This window comes from Dermacentor albipictus, chromosome 4 (assembly GCF_038994185.2).
Source record: "Dermacentor albipictus isolate Rhodes 1998 colony chromosome 4, USDA_Dalb.pri_finalv2, whole genome shotgun sequence".
Taxonomy (NCBI): domain Eukaryota; kingdom Metazoa; phylum Arthropoda; class Arachnida; order Ixodida; family Ixodidae; genus Dermacentor; species Dermacentor albipictus.
Window position 1 is genome coordinate 109,464,991 of NC_091824.1, and position 27,951 is coordinate 109,492,941.

Genomic DNA, 27,951 nt, shown 5'->3' on the forward strand with positions numbered 1-27,951 from the left:
CGCACGCACGCACGCACGCACGCACGCACGCACGCACGCACGCACGCACGCGCACACACACACACGCGCACGCACATGCACACACACACACACACACACACACGCACACACACGCACGCACGCACACACACACGCGCGCGCGCACATGCACACACACGCACGCACACGCACGAAAGATGCTTCTGTAAAATGAAGAAAATTAGAAGCTTAGTTGAACATCTTGTTGAATTTGAAGTTCTCCAAGCATTTAATAACTCCGAATTTCTTCATATCATTGGATATTTAGGTAGTAGAGCCGGTATTTGGCTGCTAATGAGGCAAAAAGAAGTTGCAGCAACTTCAGTTAAAATCAATGAAGTGGAGGCATTGATTTTGAACGACAGCTCGGCTCCGCCACATTGTCTTTTCCTCCTTTGGACGTTGCAAGGACATTTTCCAACCTTCCTCAAAACGACACCACAAGCCCCTCCATCGAATGCAATGGGACCAATACTGCGGCGACCTTCATTTGAAATGCAGAAGTAGTTCATTTTGAAATCAGAAAGGTTTTTTTTTTTTTAGCGCAGTGCCCACTGACGAACAATCTAGGTCGCGATCTGGACGTGCCATACGGTGACTGGTAGCGCACTGACCGAAAAGTACCGAAGGCAAGAAAAAATAAAAATTACACAGTCAATGCTCTTTGTGCAGGAAGAGTAGTACCTGGTGCGACTGGGGTCACCCTTGCATTTCAACTACATTTGTGTCGCTAATGCCTGCGAAGATTCTACGTCTCACAAATGGCAGCGCTTTTGTGAATAACATTACGCGCAGCTTAGCGCCAACGCGACGAAACGTGACTGCTTTCTCGTATAGGTTTCCCTGAAATGCGAAATACCTCTTGTATAATATGCGCTCAAGAAGCCCAACAGGAATAAGAAAATTTCAACAAAATAAAGGTAGGAGACGCGCATCATATACGAGGCCGTTTGATCTACATTCCGTCAGCGGGTGCATCTGAAAACCTGTTTTGTGCGCGCTTCAGTAAATCTTTAGTTGTCGCCAGCCCGGCTTCTCACATCGGCTTCTTTTGTATTCCGCTGGTTCCGAGCGCAGTTATATTCTCAGCACAAATGATTGTACGTGTAGAGGCCAGCGATAGACCGTGCGGATACAGGGTGTCAAGGTCGGGCTGTAGCACTGCCTCTCTATTATGGTTGCGTGGCTCGTCCCTTCTTTTTGCTTCACCTTAAGTGAGGAGGACAGAACGCCTGGGAAGGAGCGGAATGCGTTTCTAGCCGCTTTGGTAAAACATGCATAAATTGCAATATATCGTCTTCCTTTTTGTTCTTTTGTATCTACGCACTTTGTTCGGCCACCGCTAGAGAGCCGCCGGTGAGCATTTCGATATAAAAAGGAGACCGAACGGTGGTAAAGTCAGCAGTTGGACCGTCAGCAGCTGAGAAAGACCATGGTAAGAAGCACCAGCATGTCTCTAATAAGAATCTTGCTTGGATCCATAAGAGAGCTTTAAAGGGAGTTGGGCTTACAGGGAAGCTGAAGTCAAACGTTTGATGAACATGCAAGACAGTTGTTCAGATTTAGTCGTACGCTCGTTAGGATGCTTACGTTCATCTTTACCATATCTAGCTTCTTCCTGATCAACACTTCCTTATAAAGCCGCGGTCCGAAATCAGTTTTGGGTACCAGAAGCTGGACGCATAGCCAAACTGCTGCCACTCGCTTTGACACAAAATAAGCTTGGGGCGAATACTTAAACACATCATGCGAAACTAGAATTCAAAGCAATTAGGCAAACCTTGATCATTTATAATTGTATAGGGCGATTAAAAAGTCTTATTGCAGCCGGAGATATTTGTACTCCAGTAATTTCACCATTCATCAACGTTTACACTAATATAGGACACAAATAGAACCTTAGATATCTACTATCCAATATTCAGGAAAAGCTGTACACATTAAGGCAGCACCTTGTTGTTTAGACGAATGATGTTTAGGCCACCACATCGTATTCTTTGCCCAGATCCGTGCCTGCATTGTCCTGGCTCTGGCCACCAGCGCCTTCGCTGGCATCACCGGCGGCTACGGTCTCGGCCTTTCCAACTACGGCCTTGCTCATGGCATCGGCTACTCTGGTCTTGGCCTCGGCTACAGCTACGCCCCAGCTGCCAGCTACGCCGTCGCCGCCCCAGCTGTTACCCGCACCGTGTCCACCTACCACGCTGCCCCAGCCGTGACCGCCGTTCACGCTGCTCCAGTCGCCACCTACGCTGCTGCTCCAGCTGTGACCACTGTTGCCCACGCCGCTCCAGTCGCCACCTACGCTGCCGCTCCAGTCGCCACCTACGCTGCTGCCCCAGCTGTTACCCGCACCGTGTCCACCTACCACGCTGCCCCAGCCGTGACCGCCGTTCACGCTGCTCCAGTCGCCACCTACGCTGCTGCTCCAGCTGTGACCACTGTTGCCCACGCCGCTCCAGTCGCCACCTACGCTGCCGCTCCAGTCGCCACCTACGCTGCTGCCCCAGCTGTTACCCGCACCGTGTCCACCTACCACGCTGCCCCAGCCGTGACCGCCGTTCACGCTGCTCCAGTCGCCACCTACGCTGCTGCTCCAGCTGTCGCTACTGTTGCCCACGCCGCTCCAGTCGCTACCTACGCTGCCGCTCCAGTCGCCACCTATGCTGCTGCCCCAGCTGTGACCACTGTCGCTCACGCCGCCCCAGTCGCCACCTACGCCGCTGCCCCAGTTGCCACCTACGCCGCTGCTCCAGCTGTCGCCACCGTTGCCCACGTTGCTCCAGCTGTGGCCACCACCACCGTCCACCACGCTGCCCCAGTCGCCACCGCTGTTGCCACCCCAGCTTTCGCTTCCTACCACGCCGCCCCAGTCTACGGCTACGGTGTTGGCTCCCTCGGCTACGGCGCTGGCCACTACGGTTTCGGTCACGGTCTCCTCGGCTATGGCCTGAACTACGGCTATGGTCTCGGCAGCGCCTACGACTACACCGCTCTCCTCCGCAGGAAGAAGTGTAAGTACTTCACGTACATTGAAATGCGTTGCTTGAAACAGCCTGACGTTCAAATAAAAGAACGATACTTGAGCTCAAACAAACAAACAAAAAATAACAATCACCGGCTGATATTGCTACTATGCTTTAGATAAGTCCGTCTTGTTTGCGCCAATCACAGTTCTTTTCTGTCTTTATTTAATGTTTGAGGTGTTGTACACAATGGAATTAAGAAGTTATATTGGAAAGGCCACATGCCGAACTTCCTACCAGTGGCTACAGTATGCTGCGCTTGCAACAACGGTCAAAAAGAATTTGTTATTCATTATTTGAATTTTACAGCATTAAGTGTATTAGGAGAACATTATACTAATCAATATTATTTTGCCTATTTTCAGAAATCTCCTTCGTGGGAAGCAACACAGTCATCGTCGAAAGTTAGTAGATTTAACAAATTTAGGGTCCGTCTTCTTTTGTCCCCTTTCATCAAGGCACAAGGGAAAGGCGAGAATAAACTTAACCAATTTTCAACTTGCCCTACTGTCTACAATATTTCTTTCATTAATGTAACCATTGTTCACTGTTTCATTGTTTCAGCGTTGCTACATTCATTGTTCAAAACACCAATCCCACGTTTATATTCTCATTCAATTAAAGCTTAAGGAAGGATGGAGTTACGGCCCTCTTACGAGAGTACTATCGGTGTCAAATGAAACGGGAACAACGGAGCGCGGGGCCCAAGCATAAGTAAAGGATGACTGGACGGCGCGCACTATATATATATATATATATATATATATATATATATATATATATATATATATATATATAGTGCGCCGTCTAGTGATTAATATAGTGCGCGCCATCCAGTCATCACCATTGACAAGCGCGCACATCCGATTTGGTCGCGCGGTGCTCGTTTGGGAGTGAAGCAAACGGCCAAACGCGGTCGGCATGCCCACGCCAGCCCCCGTCGCGGCTGCGCCAGTTTGCCAATTGAAGGAATGAATGTGGTGCACAAGCGGCAAACCACATGAGCGAATCTATATAAAGGGGGTGCAAACTACACTACGCGCACCGCTGTTGGCGTTGTTACCACTTATGGTTTAGGCGAACTGCGCTACAATATTCGCCGCCAACTACAATGGTTTAGCTTCTCTTTCCTTTTTATATTCTCAATTTCAAATGTAAGAACCAGAACAGAAGCGAAAACATCGCGCGGTGCGGCCAACGCGGATGTGCGTGCCTGTCAATGGTTGATGACGTCACGGCGCGCACTATACACCTTCACTTATGCTTTGGCCCCGCACTCCGCTGTTCACGTTTCATTTGACCCTCATAGCACATCAATACGAAGCCCTAGAGTAAAATTGCCATCACAGTACTAGTACAACACCGTTTTTCAGAGGCTATGGCAACGCGTGGCTAAGCACCAGGGAAGCACGTTCGGTTCCCAGGGGGATATCAATGATGTGAAGTAGTTAAGTGAGTTGCTACTGAGATCTAGCCAGTGGCCTTGCTGATCGTAATCAGTTCAGAACTTCGCAAAGTTAAACTAACATCTCTCTGAATACTAAACCAGAGACACATCAAGTTTCATCCAGATGCAACAATAAGTAGCAAGCTGTCTGGCGCACCATGCGGTTGCAATATCAGCCTATACTCCCTGTCGGCCGGGAGGCGTATTATCGCTGGGCACCACAAATTCTCAGAACGTTTACGTAAATGAATTACAATCAGCTTGAAACACTCGGATCAACGCTGATAAGTCCCTTGTACCATAATAAATATAAATACACGAGCTCACTATGTCCGTTGTGACACGGTTTTTGCGGTGACCACATCAGTGTTTTGCCTCTAGGGCCAGATATACCACAGATAGTTTCCCGTGAAACGTTAAGCTTCGTCACTTATAAAACGTCACTTCTAGCGAAAAGAAGTCACTTCTTCAGAAAAAGAATTCTGACAATTCTGACAACGTTTTCGGCGAGCTGCGCCATAAGTGCCACCGAGTGCGCGGCAAGCGATGGAACAATCCTCATGCGGGAGACACATGGTGCGATTTTCCGTGCGATCTGTCGTACGGCGCGTCGTGTGCGACTTGCCGCATGCGGCGATTCGGGACACATGGTACGAATGAGCGAGCGGCGGATAGCTCCGCCCAGAACCGGCGCCGCTGCGTGGAAGTTCGGAATGCTGCATAACTTCGAACAGAACGTGAAAGCAAATCTATTTGCACAGCTCTCTTGTTTGAAACAAACGATGACAATATAAACACGCCTATGGAAGCACTGCAGACGTGTTTCCACAAGGCCGCGTTAGCAGTAACGGCTTCGTTGACAGCCGCCGATGGATAGGAGCCGGCAGGCATAGCTCGCTCGGCCATCGAATCAGACACCGGTGGCGCTTGCGACACGATCGCTTGCAGCTCGTATAACGAAGCGCCACAACATGTACACAGTTATCTCACGCTTAAATTGCAGCACATATGATTTCATTGGCCGACGGAAGCGAACGAGCTGCCAGGCGAGCTTGCGATCGCTGGGAGACTGTGTAGGCCTAGCTAGCGGGCCGCCTATCCGAGGCTGAGGGCCCATGCCGATGCGTCCACAGCTCGTAATAAAGCCCTAAATTGATCAGCACAATCAATGCCTGAGCAGTTATGTTTATCTTAAGTCAAAATACGGTTAGTTTTCTCGGTGCCGTTAGTAGCGATGAGTAAACACGCCAGTCAGGCGAGCCGCTTCGTATAGACGATTGATGGCGCGTCTGCGCTGACCGCGTCCGATTAGAAATCACGCTAACGATTTACTATATCGCACAACGTTTATTAACATGCACTCTTTCGAGGCCACTTAATTCTATAAGTTACTTCGTGTCAGAAACAAATTGCAGCTTATTTATGTGCCGCCGTCAGCGGCGAAAGAGGCCCTCGTTTCGACCAGGGAGAAAAAAAAACAGACGTGATCGGAGCGGCGAGGCGCTCGCTCGCCGGCTCCGCCCCGTCGGGTCTATGACGTGGCGGTGACGTTCGCGCTACCTGCGCTGTCATTGGCTGCGGTCGCCTGACCGATGCGGCAGTCGCACGAGAATATTCAGCAAGTTGGTCGCACGCGCGGCGGATTTGGTTGAGAACCTGTTGAGTGCGGCTGCCGATGCGAATGGTCGTACGACCGATCGCACCCAAAATCGCACCATGTGTCTCCCGCTTCAGTGTTCGGAGGCACCGGCGCGCCGCGCGCGCCGCGCTTCTTGTCTCGGAGGCGACGAACGGACTTCTCGGACGTGCCACTAGATGGCGTAGCATGTCCAGAAAGAAGCGCAATAGAGGAGCGCGGCTGCCGCAGGACGCGTTTCTCAGTGTTCGCACGCAGGTGCACGAAGCGTGTTACCCAAAAAGCCATGTATTTTGGAGGCCCCGCGCAGGCTTCGAAGCGGCGGTGCTAGGTGGCGCCGAGTGTTTTTAGGGAAGCGCGAAAGAGGAGTCCCGCTGCATACACGCCTCATACATTACTCATTTCGACGGTAGCAATACGTTGCCCTACGGTATATTGAGCCGATGCTAACGCGTTACTTCACTGTCAACAGTCGTCGTTCTGCTACAATATTTTGAGGTAGAGATCTACAGATCATTCAGATACATATTTAATATTCAGGCAAATGATTGGTTGTAGAATTTAGGCCCAACAAACTAAATAAAGACGAGACGAACTACTTACTTTCAAATATAAGACTACGACAACTGCCGAAAATGCACGCTTAATATTTCGTAATGATTTCATTCAAAAGGTAACAACTACTCGATTTCCAGGAATCAAAGTTCACGAGAACTTATTGTAGGCACAGCATACTGATATTCATAAATCTGGCATCTTTCTGTTTGCAATGAGAACAAGTAGAGACACATTGTCCCACTTGCAGGAAACGCTCACTATATGCATTGCGCTATATATTCTCGCTTCATACACTGGTTCCTAGTATGGTCCACTACAACGCAGACAAACCTACAGGCTCTTAGGAAACGTTGCAGAATCGTGCGCTCCGGGCAATAGCGAATGTAGGATGCAGAGATTGCATTGTGTCATTTCATAACAAATACAAAACACTAAACATAACGAAAACTTGTAGATACAAGCTAGTGTTGGAAGCATTACGAGGACATTAAACGCAAATGTCATTATTTTAATCCCATTATGTAAATAACGAAAGTACGTACAATTTAAGAAGAAATATGATATCTAAGCCACGATAGAGAAAACGATTTGAGGAACAAAAGCTTGCCTTTAAAACTGCCGAAATTTTAAATGATTAGCCGATGTTTCTAGAGTTGTCAAACACCAGAAGAACAAACACCAAACGCCAAACACCAAAAAAACACCAAACGTCAGAAGAAAATGATGGAACTGCTAATAGAGTACTAAAATATTTGAAAATTTCTTTCTTCGTGTCTGCATTGTGCTAGCCAATATGATCTTGCGATAAATTGTTCTGAAATGTTTAAAATGTGCATGTGGCCAAAACGTTCTATGTGTGCAAATGTTCTCAACCGAACTGTTAAGGAATACTCTCGTTATTATGCATTATTAGCATACGTTTTCAAAATTTTTGTGAATTTTGCTGCAGCTGCAAAGGTATCACTTCCCAGCCACGTAACTGCTTGCCTTTAGCCATGCCCCCTCGCCGATTTTGTGAGAGCTTCTTGTATAAACAATCAAAGAAAGAAAGAAACAACACCATGTTAAGCTAAACAAGCTACATTGAAATATTACGAACTAGTTCAATAGATCTTACTGCGACATAAAACAAAAGGTTGAGACCCTATTTGCTGTGTCTATCCGTCCATCCTGTCCGTTGCACCGCCAATGCCGGCCTTTGTCCTCAAAAGTCAAGGTAATTATTCTGCCGTCGTTGTTGTCAGGGCATTTCAGTGTTCTCAGGTTGACCCTCGTCTAAAGTCAACGAAAAAGAAGATTAGTCCTTGAGCCACTGACGAAAGGCACAAAAGAATGCAAGAAATTGGCGGATCCCATGTGCATTTGAGAAGCGAAATCTTTTTTGATGTCAAATGACATTTATTGCAGCTCAACGCTCGTCCTTAAATGCACGCACTCGTTTCATTTTTTGCTCCCTAAACTACTTTCTTCACACTCGTCTACTTCTGATGGCGACTCCTTCATTTCTCTTAGTCGACTTCTTCACTTCTTCCTTTCTGTTCTACTTACTTTTCGGGCACCTACTCAGGGCAAATACCCATTCCGATGAGATTGGCTAATAATGTTCACATGCCTAATGCCACATGCCCTGTCGCACATACCCAGTGGCCCAACTTTACTGTTCGGAGAGAGATTAATTGTGCATACCCACTCACACAGGTTGTCTAAGCAGGCAAGCACTTTGTGGAACAGACTCAGTGCCTCAAGCTTTTGGGTAATCTTCAAGGCAGCCAGCAGCCAGCATATTATTATTATTATTATTATTATTATTATTATTATTATTATTATTATTATTATTATTATTATTATTATTATTATTATTATTATTATTATTATTATTATTATTATTATTATTATTATTATTATTATTTATTTTGAACACATATACACAAATAATAGGAAAGGGAAAGCGAGGAGCAGGCTGGCCACACCCCCCGGAACGGGCACAACGCCTGCCTACTCTTCTACTCTTCAGAAGGGAGGTGACAGCATCACAGAAATGGAAGATACGAAGGAGGGAAGGAAAGTGGAAAGGAAGCGCAACAGGAGAAATGTAAAGACTAAAGTAGAACACGATACAGATCACACACAGTAGGGGCGGTCACTGAAGGTCACACTACTACAGAAAGTTGAATAGAATAGTGTCGACGCTACAAACGTGATCCTAAGTTAGGGCCCTATAACGTAAAACTACTCCAATATGTTTCTATTCCAATCTCTTGACGTCAAATTTACGTAACCAGCAACGCAAGCACCGGGCGGTAACCCGCAAGGTAGTCTGAACAGACCAATCAAATGCTCTCCTCGTTCATAGGAGGTCACTTTTGTTTGCTTGAAAAACAAATAACATTGCCTACACTGAGCGGCTTGTCGTATCGAATTGGCTGAGAAGAGGCGAGGAGAACGCTCAAGTGGAGAGGGAGTCGATGGGGCTGAGCCACTGCACTGAAAGTCGATAACCGGATGAAGAGGGTGGTGCCGGCGTCTACGATTGGTCGGCTTTCCTTTACTTAGCTTGAGGTGGCTGGTCGAAAATCGCGGCGGCATGCAACGGAAGCTCAAGAATGACGCTAAAACGGACCATTAAGTAAGAAGAGTTGGCAGAATGAGGGGGTAAACGTGCGGAAAGTGCTCGAAAACGTTACACGGCCACGCAAGAAGCTTTATTATACGCAAATACACCCATGCTCTCCGGCAGGTGCGAGTAGCCAGCGTCTGAGCGATCGGCGGCAGCCATCTTCTATTCCTTTCGGAACGGGGCAGCCTGCGGCTATTCCGAAAAAAATTCAGTTTTGTTCGGCATAATAACGCATCTTTATCGCGTACACGTCACTTTGACGCTGTGAGTTCTTGCGGTTTTGTGACGTCGCGTGACAGGCAGGGGAGTGGGTGCAGCCCGAAAACTTTTTACCAATAGCCGAGGGCTAATGGCGAAAATTGGTCGAATCAGCAATAACTGTTTTTCTTTTTTCTGTCAAATCATGCTTAATCAGTGTGTACACATCATATCAGCAGGGAAGGCATCGCGGTTTTCGTGACGTCGCGTGATAGACAGGTGAAGTGGGGGTGGTCGAAAAAAGTTTTTGACCAATCGTGGAGGGCTGATAGCAGAATTGGAATAGAAAAGATTGGAATAGTTTTACGTTATAGCGCCCTTAGTTAACTCTAGAAAAGTAAGTAGGGCGCGATGATCCTGATAATGTTTAGACGCACAACCATTGGGGTATAAACATTCCTCGAGTGTCGTACACCGCAGGCCAAGGAGATGATAGTTTCTCACTAGCGACATGCGCTGCGCACTGAAAGCGGGACACTCAATTATAAGGTGCCGAAGTGTCTCCCAGCAGCCACAAGGCGTACACAATGGACTTGCCACACGTCCTTGTCTGTGTAAACGTTCGTGCACGTTCACGCAGCCAACCCTCAGCTTGAGTAGTTGTGCTCTAGCGCGACGAGGCAAGCCTAAACCGCGAACACAGGGCGGGAACGTTCAATCTGCTACGCGCTGGTCTGGATGCTGCTTGAGTAGGTGGCGACGAATCAGCAGACGAGCGTCATCAAGCTTGCACAAAATTTCTGGGCAGTCAAAATTGTTATTAGCGCAACTTGAAGCGAGCCGATCAGCCTCTTCATTTCCGGCGATTCCTACGTGTGAAGGTATCCATTGAGCAACGAGAGATGGCTCACGTGATGAAATTTCGCTCGCAGAGTCAGTAATACTGCGCACAAGTGGACAATCAATCTCGGTGCGTTGTATATGTAACCTGCTAAGGGCAGCACGGGAGTCGGTAAAGATGGCAACCTTCGATGTAGTGAACTCCCCTTGCACGTATTTCAGCGCAACATTAATTGCTGCTAGCTCCGCAGTTGTTGACGAAGTTGGATGAGGTATTTGGAAGATACGCCGTAGTTGAGTTGAAGGGCAGAAAAAAGCGGCAGAGGCGCTTTTACCGTCGCTGGGTACAGGTGTAGCTGCGAATACTTGAAGATAATCTGAAAAATGTTCTAATATGTGAGACTGAGTCAATTCGAATATTGCCGAAGCTGGCATATCAGACTTTTGTGCATGTCAGGGATTGTGAGGTAAATGGGGAATACGTGTTTCGTGATATCTTTTGGAGGCGGAGGTGTATCTGAAGGAGCATATTCAGAAATGTCAGTAATATTCAATAATAATGCCGCCATTTTTCCCATGCGAGATAAAGGGCGGTGAATGAGACGATCAAGGAGCGATTGACCATTCCATGCGCGGTGCAGACGCTCAATATGATAGAGCTTTCTGGTCTGCTTGCAGCCTCAGGGGTAACTGATGCGCTTCAGTGAGCAATACAATAAATTGCGCCTCACGAGGTAATCCAAGCATTAGTCGAAGCGCAACGCGATGATCTCGCTCCAGTTGGGCCGTCAAACTAGGTGGTATGTTCACGACTGGTAATGCGCACATCTTGCCCGAGAGTGCAGATCACTGGTACACCTGGTGAGCCGTTGTTTGGTCGCAGCCAGCACCTCAAGCAATCAAGGCGGCCACACACTTAAGGAGGGAGTGCGATTTGCATTGTACAAATTTAACGGCAGGACGCCAAGAGATGCGATCATCCACAATTGACCCCAAATAACGGTATTGTCGCCGCCAGTTTATAGGCGTTTCGTCTATAAACTATAGACTATAGTGGGCTGATTGTTCGACGAGCGCATTGTTTAGGGTGATATGCTATCAGACGGCTTAGCAAGTGATATGAGCAGGCCAACTTCTCCCAAGTACTCCGAAGTAGCGTTTAGAGCTCTTTGCAAGCTTGCAAGAAGCCGCGGACCAAGGTGCGAAGGGTCGCTTATCCACAAAGCACTGTCATCTGCGTAGACAGCTATGCTCACAGGGAAGTCACTGTCCCGAGGCAAACGACTTGGAAGCGTGGCGAGTACGGTGTTAAACAGAAGCGGCGGTTATACGCTGCCCTGTGGGACACCGCAGTTCACATATCAGTATTCACTAGTTATTTCTCCAACACGCACTTTCATCCGGCACTCCGATAGAAAATTATGCCTCGCATTGGGCGCCCGCGCGAAGACTACACACGAAGCTGTGCAGGGTGATGTGGGCTGGACTAGTTTTGAAGTGAGGGAAGCTCGCAGTAAAATTGAGCATGAAGAACGGCTGAGGATTACGGAAGAAAGTAAATGGGCTGGGAGAGTGTTCAGGTATCTGTACAGGAAAAACTTTGATTCACAGTGGAGGAAAAGAACTAGGAAGCTTACCAGCAAGTATGCGGCCTGTAGGGTGGGCAATACAGCAACAAACAAGGTCAAGCGGAAAGTCAGGGCTGAAATAATCTCATGGGTGGCGGCAATGGAAAAGAAACCGGTCATGAGTAACTACTTAAGAAGAAAAAAATGCCCAGGCTTAGCTTGGTTAAGCCAAGAATGCGTTGCATATTGCGCGAGTTGGGGCCCAGCTTTTCCTCCGGCTGTCGTGACGTCACGTCACGTGGTTGCGCTAAAGGTCAATGGTGGCTGCCCGGCCGCGCCCAAGGGCTGAACTGAGTGATTGCAATATGCAATGCATAAAAACGAATTTAGGAAAGAAATAATTTATGATAACTCAAAGGGAAGCTCATAACTTTTCGAAGCGAGATCGGGAAGCCTTAGAACACGCGCCTATAAAGCGAGATATAAGAAGGAAGAAGAAGCATGTGCTTGCTGTGGTAAAGCTAGGGAAACTATGGAGGAGGAGGAGGAGGAGGAGGAGGAGGAGGAGGAGGAGGAGGAGGAATAAACTTTATTAGTAGAAATGAGCCGACGGTAAAATCGCCCGAGGTGGGCGGCTTCCCTAGTCCAGGATGCCGTGGGCCTGAGCTGATAACCTGGCCCTGCTCACCAGGCGATGCTGGTCTTCAGGGCTCGAGCTTGTCAGCTGGGCCTCCCACTGCTCGACGGTTGGTCCGGTGATGGGCGGTGTCGATGCGTTTTGTTGACATTTCCATACCATGTGGTAGAGGGTATTGGGCGTAGAGCAGAAAGCGCGTTTGTGGGTATAGCTCATAGGGTACATGGCGTGTAGCAGGGTGCCATGCGGGAATGTGCCGGTCTGTAGTACATGTTTTATTAGAATGTGAAGACCGCAGTGGTCCATTTAGGCACCACTGGCCTCCTTGAAGCCCTTGGGTTCAGCGGGAGAGGTGGAAAAATAAACATGTCCGGGGGGCAATAGACATTAGTAAGACGTGATTGGAGGATTGGTGGAAGAAGAGTAGGGAAACGGCAAAAAACGGAGACGTACAAAAGCACAGTACGCTATAGGCGATCAAAAAATTTGGGTGTGGTAGTTCATAGTGTTTTTTCCCCTTTTTATTGTTTAACCTAGGTTGGAAATTGGGCAGTATAATAGCCAGAGCTTGGTAGCTCAACCCACCGCCCCATTCCAAAGGGGCGCTCATGACATCCATCCATTCATCCATCCATCCATCGATGCACAAAGTGGAGCAGACGACCCGCAATTCCCACGGTTGCAAGAGCGGAAATAATCGCCTTATGCGGAACTCAATCGAAAGCTTGCTGTATGTCTAAAAAGAGTATGTAGGCCGAATGTTTGTTTCTTTTAGCAAATTCGAGGGTCGACAAGGTCTGATATGCTGTCCAGAGCTGAATGGCTGCGACGAAATCCACTCATGACATCAGGGAAAAAATTTAGCTCTTCTATATATAGCCTGACATCTAAGCGAAACAAGACCATTCGCTCCATCAACTTGAGGACATTTGAAGTTGGGGATATTGGCCGGTAGGGCTTGAGGTGCCTTGCATGACGCCCGGGCTTTAAAATTGATATTACCACGGACGATTTCAATTCAGCAGGGATTACACCGACTCTCCATACTTCATTATACTCGTCCATTATACGGTCATGAAAACTCTTGTCAACGTATCGCAATGCTTGATACGTCACACCATCTTCGCCCGGAGCAGTGCAGCGTTTGGAGAGGCTCAGCGCGTGTCGCAGCTCCTCAAGACTGACATCTGCCTCGTCCATCTGGCAGGCTGGACCGTAGGAAGCGGTTATGGTGCTGTGACTTGTCAAAGAAAGGAAGTCGCTATTTGTGGTGTCACTGAATACAGGAGAGACGAAAATGTCTGCAAATGCCTCCGCTATTACTTTTGGTGAGTGGCCACTCGCTATGCTCAATGCAGCCGTAGAATTCTTGCAGATTTCAGGAGTGCGGAGAGCCTTCAGTATGCGCCATACACTTCCAAAACCACTTGCAGTATACAACGAACTGCACAAAGCTTCCCAGCTCTTGCGACGAAGTTTTTTTGTATGCCGCCGTATGGCTGCATGAATGCGATTATATACAGTCCAGTCGATGCATCGTTTAGAGCACTGTGCTCGTCTATAAGCGCGCCGTCGACATGCGTGGAGCCGCAAATGCTTTAGATCGGGGTTTGGTTTGCCGATACTCCGTCATCGTTGTACTGTAGCTTCTTGTAAGCACTCACTCATAAGTTTAAACAGGCTGTTTTGAGATGGTGCCTCTGAGATCAGCTGTCGGAACTTGTCCCAGTTAGTCACAGTATAAACGACATCCTGGCGGCCGGCAGCATGTGTTGGTGTTAACCAAATAGGTCGGTGATCTGAGCCCCACGGGTCAGGTTCACATGACCAGGCTAGGCACACATCTCTCGTTGATATCGCAAGGTCTATAGTGGAATGCTCCTTTCCTCTACCAATAAATGTAGGTGAACCGTCATTCAGTATTTGCAGATCGTTCTCGATAATGATCTCGTTAATCTCTGCCCCACGATTGTCTTGGGAATGGCTACACCATCGTGGATGGTGGGCATTAAAATCTCCGCATAACACAAACGACACACCACACCGAGACACTAATCAATCAAGTAGTAAGGTATCGCAAGAACGTGTAGGCCTGTTGTATATGCTCGCTTGCTGTTGTATATGCTTGAGGGAACAAATTCGAGTTAATGACATCTGAGTTGTAATCAAGAAAAAGAAATGAGCATGGGCAGGACATGTTATGAGGAGGGAAGATAACCGACGGCTATTAAGTGTTACGGACTGAATTCCAAGGGACGGGAAGCGTAGCAGGGGGTGGCAGAAGGTTAGGTGGGCGGATGAGTTTAAGAAGTTTGCAGGGACGACATGGCCCCAATTAGTACATGATCGGGGTAGTTGGAGAAGTATGGGAGAGGCCTTTGCCCTGCAGTGGGCGTAACCAAGCTGCTGCTGCTGCTGCTGCTGCTGCTGCTGCTGCTGCTGCTGCTGCTGCTGCTGCTGATGATGATGATGATATGCTTGCCACCGTCGTAGACACACCGCTGAGGCTTACCGCAACAGCTGCACAATCAAACTCATCGTCACAGATGCCATCTGTGTCAATAACCGCGAAGTCCAAGTGAGCACTCACGTACACTGACGCTTTTCAAGCATTGCGGTCTGCGCCGCGTCCACGCACTGGAAAGAGCCACAAGCTGGTTCTGCGCATCGAGTGTTACTGTGGACACCCACGAAGCCTGGCAGTCGATATTCGTATCGTATTTCCTTACGTTAGTTTCGTGAAGCGCTATGGATGTCAGCAGCCGGCGCTCACTGTCGCCTTCGCAGATCACTTTTAAGATGCGGCCCTCGCGGTAGCGCCAGACGCAGTCACTACCGGAGTGCGTTCGATCACGGTTTATAATAGTTCGACGCGTACGGATAAGGTGTTAAAGGGCGATAACAGCTAACAATGATCTGAAAGTCATCAGCGCACCTGGAAGCGGCCACCTGCCGTAGTTAGCTTGTGTCATCAATTCACCTTGCGCCGCCGTCGGCAGCAGTCAGTGTCGCCGCAGTTCTGTCGTTTGTACAGGTCGGAACAAGTTTCATAACATTGATAACGACACCAGGCTGCCTAGAGATGAGCAAATGGCACAATGTTTACACCGACTCAGCTTCCAGAGGAATTCTCGCGTAATTTTTTTCTTTCTCCCGCTGCTGCTGGATGGATAGATGGATGTTATGAGCGTCCCCTTTGGAACGGGGTGGTGGGTTGCGCCACCAAGCTGTTGTTATTTCATTGCATAATGTCCCACCTATGTTAAAACAAAAAAAAGGAAGAAAACAAACAAACGATGACTTGGATGGATGGATGGATGGATGGATGGATGTTATGAGCGTCCCCTTTGGAACTGGGCGGTGGCTTGCGCCACCAAGCTCTTGCTACTATGCTGCCTAATATCCTACCTAGGTTAACCAATGAGAAAAAAAAAACACACTATGAACTACCACGTCCAAATTTTCTGATACCCTATTGCGAACTGTGCTTTTGTACGTCTCCGTCCTTTGTCGTTTCCCTACTTTTCTTCCACCAATCCTCCAATCGCCTCTTACTGATGTCTATTGCGGACCTGTTTGCTTTACCACTGCTCCCGCTGAACCCAAGGGCTTCAAGGAGGCCAGTGGTGCCTAAATCGACCGCTGGATAGATGTCTTCACATTCTAATAAAATGTGCTCCGTCGTTTCCCTAGCTTTACCGCAGCAAGCACATGCTTCTTCTTCCTTCTTATATCTCGCTTTATACGTGCGTGTTCTAAGGCATCCCGATCTCGCTTCGAAAAGTAATGAGCTTCCCTTTGAGTGATCATAAATGGTTTCTTTCCTAATTTCGTTTTTTCCCCTTAAGTAGTTACTCATGGCAGGTTTCTTTTCCATTGCCGCCACCCATGAGATTAATTATTATGCGTGAATTATTATTATGCGTGATTAATTATGCGTGAACGTGAGCGCCATCTGGTGGTGCTTGGAACCCAGCACCCACGTGCCTCTCATTTATCGGCTGTGGCTACGGGACTTCTTGTACCATGTACGGGGAAGCCGCCAGATTTTTCGTTTCATGAGCCAATAAAGCTTGCGAATTAAAACGATGGAGGCTACTTTCCTGTTCAAAGATGATGGCGGCTAAGCCGGACGCTTGTAAACTCGATGGGAAAGTAGTCGGCGCACACGAAAACTCAAACACGCTTTCCTATGCGCTCAATGTAAGTCAAAACGTCCGCAGACGGTTCGCAAACGCAAATAGTTTAAATACCGAAATAATGTGTGCTTTTCTCCCCTTGTCGTCACGAGGTGGCGTCATGTCGCAGAAGCGTCTTCCATATGCCTTATAAACGGTTCGAAATGTGTACCGTTGCTTGGGTTCAAAGCTGCCAGAATTGGAATACACCCGTTAAATACACTGCTGTGTTAACGACCAGCATTATCGCACCAATATATTGTCATACGCCATCCCCATTTCGTTTTCTTTCCCCAGTGCAGAGTAGCAGGTTAGGGCGTGCCAACTCAGACCGATCTCTCTGACTTTTTAAAGCGAATATATTTTATGCGAAGCATATTACGAGGGCTCAACCCAGCTCCTCAGGCGCGGCGGTGACCATGAAATCACGTGACACCGTGACGTCACGACAGAGGAGAAGTGGCTTTGGCTCAACTCTTGCAAGACGGGCTGGGTGGGAATCGAACCAGGGTCTCCGGAGTGTGGGACGGAGACGCTACCACTGAGCCACGAGTACAACGCTTCAAAGCGGTACAAAAGCGCCTCTAGTGAATGCGGTGTTGCCTTAGAAACGCGCTGTTTCTAAGGCGTGCGTCTCTTGCTCAGGCGCACATTTCGTTGCCGCGCCGAACGCTGCTTTGCTCGACGCTCACCGCGTCCAATGCGGGGCGCGTAGTCGCTGCCCTGTAGCCCATTGTCTTACACCCCTTGGCGGGTCGACGGGAACGCTGTCGCGTTCCACTCTTGAAGGCGAAGAAGTAATGCATGAGTTGTTTCTTCGTCTAGCCGAACCAAATATAGCCAAGCAACAGCAGTTCACCAGGCTAAACAGTGGTTCAACAACTAAAATAAAGGCTAGTATGCTTCGCATCCTGGGCTTAACCTTACCTAAGCCACAGCCATTTTTTTAATTGGGTTGTTTCTCCTAGTCGCGCTCGTGCCACCCGTTCGTGCAAACGAAGATGCTCGAATATTTGCTGCAACGCTGGACCGCGTTTGCAGGAGCCCGTCAAACTGTGTCTGATGTGTGTCGCGCACTTAGCCTTTCCATTGACAGCGTGAAATGCCTCCTCTGGTAGCGTACGTCCGCCCGCGAACGAAATAAGGCACGCCGTTGCCTGGCCACCTTCGTTAATGATTTACGGCGTGCACAGCGATCACCGGCGGTGCAAAATTTTCCGGTCGCCATACACTCCGAGTTTCGAATTTCCATCACTGAACATTGTGCATACACTGATCTGAGCAGAACGGACAGCAGACTGTTAACGCCAGACTAAATTTATCTATTCCTTTCATTCTGTGCTGACCGAGGTGTGACGCTTGTAACGTCACTGCTGGTGTTTCTAATTGTGCCAGCGTTGTGACAAGCCGGGCATCTGCCATGTTGTGGTTTGCGATGGGCAGCAGCAGTTCTCATGTCGTATCATTTACACCCCGCGAAGAGCTCGAGTGCACGGCTAGGCGTTCCTGCTAGACGTGCCGCGCGTGCGCGCTCGCACGCACGCACGCACGCACGCACGCACGCACGCACGCACGCACGCACGCACGCACGCACGCACGTGCGCGCACACACAGACACACACACACACACACACACACACACACACACACACACACACACACACACACACACACACACACACGCACACGCACACACGCACACGCACAGACACACACACACGTACGCACAGACACACACACGCGCACACACACACACACACACACACACACGCGCGCGCGCGCACACACACGCACGCACACACACACACGCACACACGCACACGCACAGACACACACACACGTACGCACAGACACACACACGCGCACACACACACACACACGCGCGCGCGCACACACACGCACACACACGCACACACACACACACACACACACACACACACACACACGCACGAACGCACGCACGAACGAAAGAGACCTCTGTAATATGAAGAAAATTAGAAACTTAGTTGTGCATCTTGCTGTATTAAAAGTTCTGCAAACTTTCAATAACTCCGAATTTCTTCCTATTTATTTAGTAATTTACTTATTTATTTCTTTAATTATTTTCAATACTGCCAGTCCCATCAGGGACCATAGGTGGTAAGAATACATAAAAACAAACAAATGTAGATATAACATATTTAGGAGACATGCGCTGCAATACCGAGAACACATCATTAAAAAGACAGCAAACTGGAACAAAAATAACAGTAAACACCTTCATGATAATCAGCATGGCTTACAAGAGTTGCAAAGCATATTATGCGACTAAGACTGCGTTACTGATTGCTTGACATGGATTCTAACCGTGATGTGAACTGAGATAATGAGCTTGCAGAAATGACTGAAGGATCGAGGCGATCCTTCAGTCATGACGAGGGGGAAGTAAGAGTACATGAATGTGTCATTAAGACATGTATATTCTGTTAATGCGTGCACATGTTTTTGTCTTGATGATCGTGACTGCGAAAAACATGTATTTTGTCAAGCCTATATTATAATAGTTGTGAATCAAGTTAAATAAAAATTTGGGCCATGCTTGCTTCGCTCTAGATGATAGCGTCGCTAAACATAATATAGCCGCAAGGTTAGTGGGTGAATCTGTGCGCTAATACTTGTCAATAAACGGCAGCGCTTTTCGCTGTACTTTTTCCAGTTTCGTTATATTAGTTAATGAGTGGGGAAACCAAACTGGGTTAGCGTACGCCTAAACCAGCCCAACAAGAGTAGTATACGCGAGAAGCTTAGTCGACGTGGGTGCGAGGCGGAGACATCTTCGGAGATAAAATAGCTTGCGTAATGCCTTCGAGGTCACATTGACAATGTGCGCGTCCCATCTCAGGTGAGAAGGTAGTGTGATGTCTAAGTATTTATGCTGGTGAGCTTTTGTTAGCATTGTGCCGATAATAAAGTACGGAAAGTCGTAAGGTTGTTGTTTTCTTGTTACCGTCATGCAAACTGATTTAGTTGTGTTCATCGTCATTTGCCATTTTTTGCACTATTCATTTAGTTAGTCTAGTGAATTGCTAAGCGAAACATGATCTTCGTAGGTGTTGTTTGGTAGATGATGCAGTCATCAGCAAACAGTTTGATGTTACAGTCAATATTTCTGGTTATGTCGTTAATGAAAATTAAAAATAACAGTGGCCCCAACACGGATCCTTAGGGGACGCCTGATGTGACAGGCACTGTCGCAGATTCCACATGCTGAAATAGTCGTAATTGTGTCCGGTTTGTCAAGAAATATGCTACACAGTCTAAAATTTCCCCATGCCAATGAAATCTCGCAATTTTGTTAATAATTTACTGCGGCATACGCGATCAAATGCTTTCGAAAGGTCTAATAATATTATATCAGTCTGGCTACAGTTGTTGATATTAATGCGAGGTCCTGCACAACTTCCGTTAGATGCGTGACGGTTGACAATCCATGGCGGAATCCGTGCTGCTGTGGCGTTAAAAAGTTGTTAGTGTCAAGAAAGTTTGTTAGGTGTTTAAGGATGATATGCTCGAGCATCTTGCAAGCGGTGCTAGTGAGAGATATTGGTCGATAATTAGAGGACAATGACGTAGCTCCTGTTTTCTGTATTGGGATGATTTTCGCATTTTTCCAGTCATCGGGTAAGGATGATTGCAATAGGGATTTTCGAAATATCAGGCCCAAGTATCGGCTGCATCACTCTGCGTATCTCTTTAGAAAGCAGTTTGGAATGTCACCTGGTCCGCATGATATTTTAGAGTCAAGGGTTAGCAACATGTTAAAAATAACTACGCCAAATATGATTAAGGATCGATGCGCGATGTTGAACTGCTACTCAATTCTGAAAGGTTACCGTCATCTTTTGTGAAGTTCGAGTTCAAATAGTTATTGTACGCATTAGCGTTGTTAGTTTTTTCCTCAGGAGACAAGTCCGATAACATGTCTTTAGTTGGGCGGAAATGGTTCCAGAATCGCTGAGGGCTGTTTGTCAGAAAGTTAGACAGCGTTACATGAAAATAATGTTCCTTAGCTCCTTTGGCTGTCTCTTGAAAATGTGCCATGGCGCATGCTAGTTTGTTGGTTTCGGATGGGCATGATTCATAATTTTTAATAGAGTTACGTATCCTTTTTACATGACGCTTTGCGTGGATTATTTCCAGAGTTATCCATGGGCTTGTTTTTTGTGGTCGCCTGTTTTTTAACGGAACATAGTTACGCAGTAGGAAACCATATTCTTAAAATGAAGTCAGGCTGTGTTCACATCGATTGGCGAGTCAGAGCTTATTTCAGAAGAGTCTTTAAATTCGTGCGCAAGGTGGGTTAGTACGCTGTCATCATCCACCTTCTCGAAGTTGCATACTATAGATGTACTACAACGCGTTCTTATTGAGCAATCCAGAGGCAACAAGCATAGCGGTATGTTGTGATCTGAAATGCATTCAATAAATTCTGTCTGTGCTTGGTACCCTGAAAAATGAACAATGATTAGTATAAGCTCAAGGAAATTGTTTACTGAACCTTGCTTACGTGTCGGTTCTAGGATAATTTGGTGAAGGTTAAATGATAAGATTAGGTCAAACAGAATTTCTGAAGAAGATTATGTGTGATCCATAGTTTCCCTGTCCACGTCCGGAATGTTAAATTCTCCCATAAGGATAATTCCAGAGGTGTTAGCATATCGGTGTAGAAACTCATGAATGGCAGAAATGATCTCATCAGCCGAAGAGGAGCTTCTACAAAAGCAACCCACGCAAATAGTAGTATTGTTACAAAGAAGCCTGCATAACACGATTTCAGCACCTGACATCTATATCACAAATATCGTTGGATATTTAGGGAGTAAAGCCGGGATTTGATTGCTAATGAGGCAAAAAGAATTGTGCTGCAACTACAGTTAAAATCAGTGAAATGGAGGCATTGATTTTGAACGATAGTTAGGCTCCGCCACATTGTCTTTTTCTCCTTTGGACGTTGGAAGGACATTCTCCAACCTTCCTCAAAACGACATCACAAGCGCCTCCATCGAATGCAATAAGACAAATACTGCGGCGACCTTCATTTGAAATGCAGCAATAGTCTACTTGAAATCAGAAGTTTTTTTTAAGCGCAGTGCGCACTGAGGAACAATCTAGGTCGCGATCTGGAAGTGCCATACAGTGACTGGTAGCGCTCTGACCAAAAAATACCCAAAGGCAAGAAAGGTGTAAAATTACAGAGTCAATGCTCTTTGCGCAGGGAGAGTTGTACCTGGTGCCACTGAGGTTACTCTTGCATTTCAACTACATTTGTCCCGCTAATGCCTGCAAGGATTCTACGTCTCACAAATGGCAGAGCTTTTGTGAATAACTTTACGCGCAGCTTAGCGCCAACGCGGCGAAACGTGACTGCTTTCTCGTATAGATTTCCCTGCAATACGACATCACTCTTGTGTAACATGAGCTCAAGCAGCTCAACAGGAAAAAGAAGGTTATAAAATAAAGGTAGGAGACGCGCATCGTATACGACGCCCTATGATCTACATTCCGTCAGTGGGTGCACCTGAAAACCTGATTTGTGCGCGCTTCAGTAAACCTTCAGTTGTCGCCAGCCCAGCTTCTCACTCTGGCTTCTTTTGTATTCCGCTGCTTCCGAGCGCAGTTATATTCTCAGCACAAATGATTATACGTGTAGAGGACAGCGATAGACGGTGCCGATACAGGGTGTCAAGGTCGGGCTGTAGCACTGCTTCTCTATTATGGTTGCGTGGCTCGTCCCTTCTTTTTGCTTCACCTTAAGTGAGGAGGATAGAACGCCTGGGAAGGTGCGGAATGCGTTTCTAGCCGCTTTGGTAAAACATGCATAAATTGCAATATATCGTCTTCCTTTTTGTTCTTTTGTATCTACGCACTTTGTTCGGCCACCGCTAGAGAGCCGCCGGTGAGCATTTCGATATAAAAAGGAGACCGAACGTAGGTAAAGTCAGCAGTTGGACCGTTAGCAGCTGAGAAAGACCATGGTAAGAAGCACCAGCATGTCTCTAATAAGAATCTTGCTTGGATCCATAAGAGAGCTTTAAAGGGAGTTGGGCTTACAGGGAAGCTGAAGTCAAACGTTTGATGAACGTGCAAGACAGTTGTTCAGATTTAGTCGTACGCTCGTTAGGATGCTTACGCCCATCTTTACCATACCTAGATTCTTCCTGATCAACACTTCCTTATAAAGCCGCGGTCTGAAATCAGTTTTGGGTACCAAAAGCTGGACGCATAGGCAAACTGCTGCCACTCGCTTTGACATAAAATAAGCTTGTGGCGAATACTTAAACACATCATGCGAAACTAGAATTCAAAGCAATTAGGCAAACCTTGATCATTTAGGATTGTATAGGGCGATTATAAAGTCTTATGGCAGCCGGAGATATTTGCGCTCCAATAATTTCACCATTCATCAACGTTTACACAAATATAGGACGCAAATGGAACCTTAGATATCTACTATCAAATATTAAGGAAAAGCTGTACACATTAAGGCAGCACCTTGTTGTTTAGACGAATGTGATGTTTAGCCCACCACATCGTATTCTTTGCCCAGATCCGTGCCTGCATTGTCCTGGCTCTGGCCACCAGCGCCTTCGCTGGCTTGACCGGCGGCTACGGCCTCGGCCTTTCCCACTACGGCCTTGCTCATGGCATCGGCTACTCTGGTCTCGGCCTCGGCTACAGCTACGCCCCAGCTGCCAGCTACGCTGTCGCCGCCCCAGCTGTTACCCGCACCGTGTCCACCTACCACGCTGCTCCAGCCGTGACCGCCGTTCACGCTGCTCCAGTCGCCACCTACGCTGCTGCTCCAGCTGTGACCACTGTTGCCCACGCCGCTCCAGTCGCCACCTACGCTGCCGCTCCAGTTGCCACTTATGCTGCTGCCCCAGCTGTGACCACTGTTTCCCACGCCGCTCCAGTCGCCACCTACGCTGCTGCTCCAGCTGTGACCACTGTTGCCCACGCGGCTCCAGTCGCCACCTACGCTGCCGCTCCAGTCGCCACCTACGCTGCTGCCCCAGCTGTTACCCGCACCGTGTCCACCTACCACGCTGCTCCAGCCGTGACCGCCGTTCACGCTGCTCCAGTCGCCACCTACGCTGCTGCTCCAGCTGTCACTACTGTGGCCCACGCCGCTCCAGTCGCCACCTATGCTGCTGCCCCAGCTGTGACCACTGTCGCTCACGCCGCCCCAGTCGCCACCTACGCCGCTGCCCCAGTTGCCACCTACGCCGCTGCTCCAGCTGTCGCCACCGTTGCCCACGTTGCTCCAGCTGTGGCCACCACCACCGTCCACCACGCTGCCCCAGTCGCCACCGCTGTTGCCACCCCAGCTTTCGCTTCCTACCACGCCGCCCCAGTCTACGGCTATGGTGTTGGCTCCCTCGGCTACGGCGCTGGCCACTACGGTTTCGGTCACGGTCTCCTCGGCTATGGCCTGAACTACGGCTATGGTCTCGGCAGCGCCTACGACTACACCGCTCTCCTCCGCAGGAAGAAGTGTAAGTACTTCACGTACATTGAAATGCGTTGCTTGAAACAGCCTCACGTTCAATTAAAGGAACGATACTTGAGCTCAAACAAAAAAAAAAAGAACAATCACCGGCTGATATTGCTACTATGCTTTAGATAAGTCCGTCTTGCTTGCGCCAATCACATTTCTTTTCTGTCTTTATTTAATGTTTGAGGTGTTGTACACAATGGAATTAAGAAGTTATATTGGAAAGGCCACATGCCGAACTTCATACCAGTGGCTACAGTATGCTGCGCATGTAACAATGGTCAAAAAGAGTTTGTTATTGATTATTTGAATTGTACAGCATTAAGTGGTGTATTAGGAGAACATTATACTAATCAATATTATTTTGCTTATTTTCAGAAATCTCCTTTGTGGGAAGCAGCACAGTCATCGTCGAAAGTTAGTAGATTTAACAAATTTAGGGTCCGTCTTCTTTTGTCCCGTTTCATCATGGCACAAGAGAAAGGCGAGAATAAACTTAACCAATTTTCAACTTGCACTACTGTCTACAATATTTCTTTCATTATTGTAACCATTGTTCACTGTCTCATTGTTTCAGCGTTGCCACAAAACACCAATCACGCGTTTATATTCTCATTCACTTAAAGCTTAGGCAAGGATTGAGTTACGGTCCTCTTACGCGAGTACTATCGGGGTCAAATGAAACGGGAACAGGGGAGCGCGTGGCCGAAGCATATGTGAAGGATAACTGGACGGCGCGCACTATATATATATAGTGCGCCGTCGAGTAATCAATATAGGGCGCGCCGTCCAGTCATCACCATTGACAAGCGCGCACATACGATTTGGTCGCGCGGCGCTCGTTTGGGAGTCAAGCAAACGGCCAAACGTGGTCGGCACGCCCACGCCGGCCCCCGTCGCGGCTGCGCAAGTTTGCCAATTGAAGGAATGAATGTGGTGCACAAGCGGCAAACCACATGAGCGAATCTGTATCATGACGGTGCAAACTGCACTACGTGCACCGCTGTTCGCTTCGATACCACTTATGGTTTAGGCGAACTGCGCGACAAATTTTGCCGCAAACTACGATGTTTATCTTCTGTTTCCTTTTCATATTCTCCATTTCAAACGTAAGAACCAGAACAGAAGCGAAAACATCCCGCGGTGCGGCCAGACCGGATGTGCGTGCCTGTCAATGGTTGATGACTGGACGGCGCGCACTATATATATATAGTGCGCGCCGTCCAGTCTTTCACTAATGCTTGGGCCACGCGCTCCACTGTTCACGTTTCATTTGACGCTGATAGTGCATCAATACGAAGCATTAGAGTAAAATTGCCATCACAGCACTGGTACAACACCGTGTTTCAGGGCTATGGCAACGCGTGGATAAGCACCAGGTAGCAGGTTCGGTTCCCAGGCGGATATCAATGATGTGAAGTAGTTAAGTGAGTTGCTACTGAGATCTAGTCAGCGACCTTGCTGATCGTAATCAATTCAGAGTTCTGTAACAGGCGCAGCTGTAGAAAGTTAAACCAACCTCTCTCTGAATACTAAATCAGAGACACGTCAAGTTTCATCCAGATGCAAGGATAAGTAGGGAGCTGTCAGGCGCACCATGCGGTTGCAGTATCAGCCTATACTCCCTGTTGGCAGGGAGGCGTATTATCGCTGGGCACCACAAATTCTCAAAACGTTTACGTAAATGAATTACAATCAGCTGGAAAAACTCGGATCAACGCTGATAAGTCCCTTGTACCTGAATAAATATAAATACACGAGCTCACTATGTCCGTTGTGACACGGTTTTTGCGGTGACCCCATCAGTGTTTCGCCACTAGGGCCAAATATACCACAGATAGTTTCCCGTGAAACGTTAAGCTCCGTCACTTATAAGACATCACTTCTAGCGAAAAGAAGTCACTCCTTCAGAAAAAGAATTCTGACAATTCTGACAGCGTTTTCGGCGAGCTGCGCCGTAAGTGCCACCGAGTGCGCGGCAAGCGATGGAACAATCCTCAGTGTTCGGAGGCACCGGCGCGCCGCGCTTCTTGACTCGGAGGCGACGAACGGACTTCTCGGCCGTGCCACTAGATGACGCAGCATGTCCAGAAAGAAACACAATAGAGGAGCCCGGTTCCCGCATGACGCGTTTCTCAGTGTTCGCCCGCACCGCGCCCGTGCATGCGAACACTGAGAAACGGTGCACAAAGCGTGGCCTCCAATAAGCCATGCATCTCAGAGGCCCTTCAAAGGCTTCGAAGTGGCGGTGCTAGATGGCGCTGACTGCTTTTAGGGAAGCACGAAAGAGAAGTTATGCCGCATACACGCCTCATACATTACTCATTTCGACGGTAGCAATACGTTGCGTACGGTATATTGAGCCAATGCTAACACGTTACTTTACTGTCAGCAGCTATCGTTCTGCTGCAATATATTCAAGTACAGATCCACAGATCCTTCAGATGCACATTTAATAATCAGGCAAATGATTGGTTGTAGGATTTAGGCCCAACAAACTAAATACAGACGAGACGAACTACTTACTTGCAAATATAAGACTACGACAACCGCCGAAAATGCACGCTTAATATTTCGTAATGATTTCATTCAAAAGGTAACAACTACTCGATTTCTAAGAATCAAAGTCCACGAGAACTTATTGTAGGCACAGCATACTGATATTCATAAATCTGGCATCTTGCTGTTGGCAATGAGAACAAGTACAGACACATTGTCCCACCTGCAGGAAACGCTCACTATTTGCTTTGCACTATATACTTTCGCTTTATATGCTGTTTTCTGGTATGGTCCACTACAACACAGACAAACCTAGGCTCGTAGGAAACGTTACAGAATCGTGCGCTCCGGGCAATAGCGAATGTAGGATGCAGAGATAGTATTCTGTCATTCCATAGCACATACAAAACACTAAACATAACGAAAACTTGTAGATACAATCTAGCGTTGGAAGCATTACGACAATATTAAATGAAAACGTCATTATTTTTATTCCAATATCCATATGACGAAAGTACGCACACTTAAGAAGAAATGTGACATCTAAGCCATGATAGAGAAGAAGATTTGAGGAACCAAAGCTTGCCTTTAAAACTGCCGAAATTTCCAATGATTACCTGACGTTTCTAGAGTTGTCAAACACCGGTGTATCTACACAGAAATGTCGGAAGAAAATGATGGAATTGCTACTAGATTACTAAAATATTTGAAAATTTCTTTCTTCGTGTCTTCATTGTGTTAGCCAATATTATCTTGCTATAAATTGTTCTTAAATGTTTAAAATGTGCAGATGTCCAAAATGTTCTGTGTCCAAATGTTCTCAACACGACTGTTAAGGAATACACACGTTATTATGCATTATTAGCATACGTCTTCAAAATTTTTGAATTTTGCTGCAGCTGCAAAGGTGTCACTTTCCAGCCACGCAACTTCTCGTCTTTAGCCATGACCCCACGCCGATATTGTAAGAGCTTCTTGAATAAACAATCAAAGAAAGAAATAAAGAACTCCAGGTTGAGCTAAACAGGCTACATTGAAATATTACTAGATAGTTCAATAGATCTTACTGCGACAGAAAACATAAGCTTGGGACCCAGTTTGCTGTGTCTGTCCTTCCATCCAACCCGTTGCACGGCGGCCTTCGTCCTCAAAAGTCATGGTAATTTTTCTGTCGTTGTCGTCAGGGCATCTCAGT

General features: G+C 47.5%; 1 protein-coding gene across 1 annotated transcript in view; it reads left to right on the plus strand.

The window, feature by feature from the left end:
* The first annotated feature begins 1,436 nt into the window (after positions 1 to 1,436).
* The window catches only part of LOC135914025 (calphotin-like), a 31,600-nt gene continuing 5,085 nt past the window's right edge, over positions 1,437 to 27,951 (plus strand). The window contains exons 1-3 of the mRNA XM_070537978.1: positions 1,437 to 1,453; positions 2,024 to 3,032; positions 23,284 to 24,258. Of these exons, the coding sequence (XP_070394079.1) occupies positions 1,451 to 1,453; positions 2,024 to 3,032; positions 23,284 to 24,258 (1,987 nt within the window). The 5' untranslated portion in view covers positions 1,437 to 1,450. The remainder of the gene's footprint in view (positions 1,454 to 2,023; positions 3,033 to 23,283; positions 24,259 to 27,951) is intronic.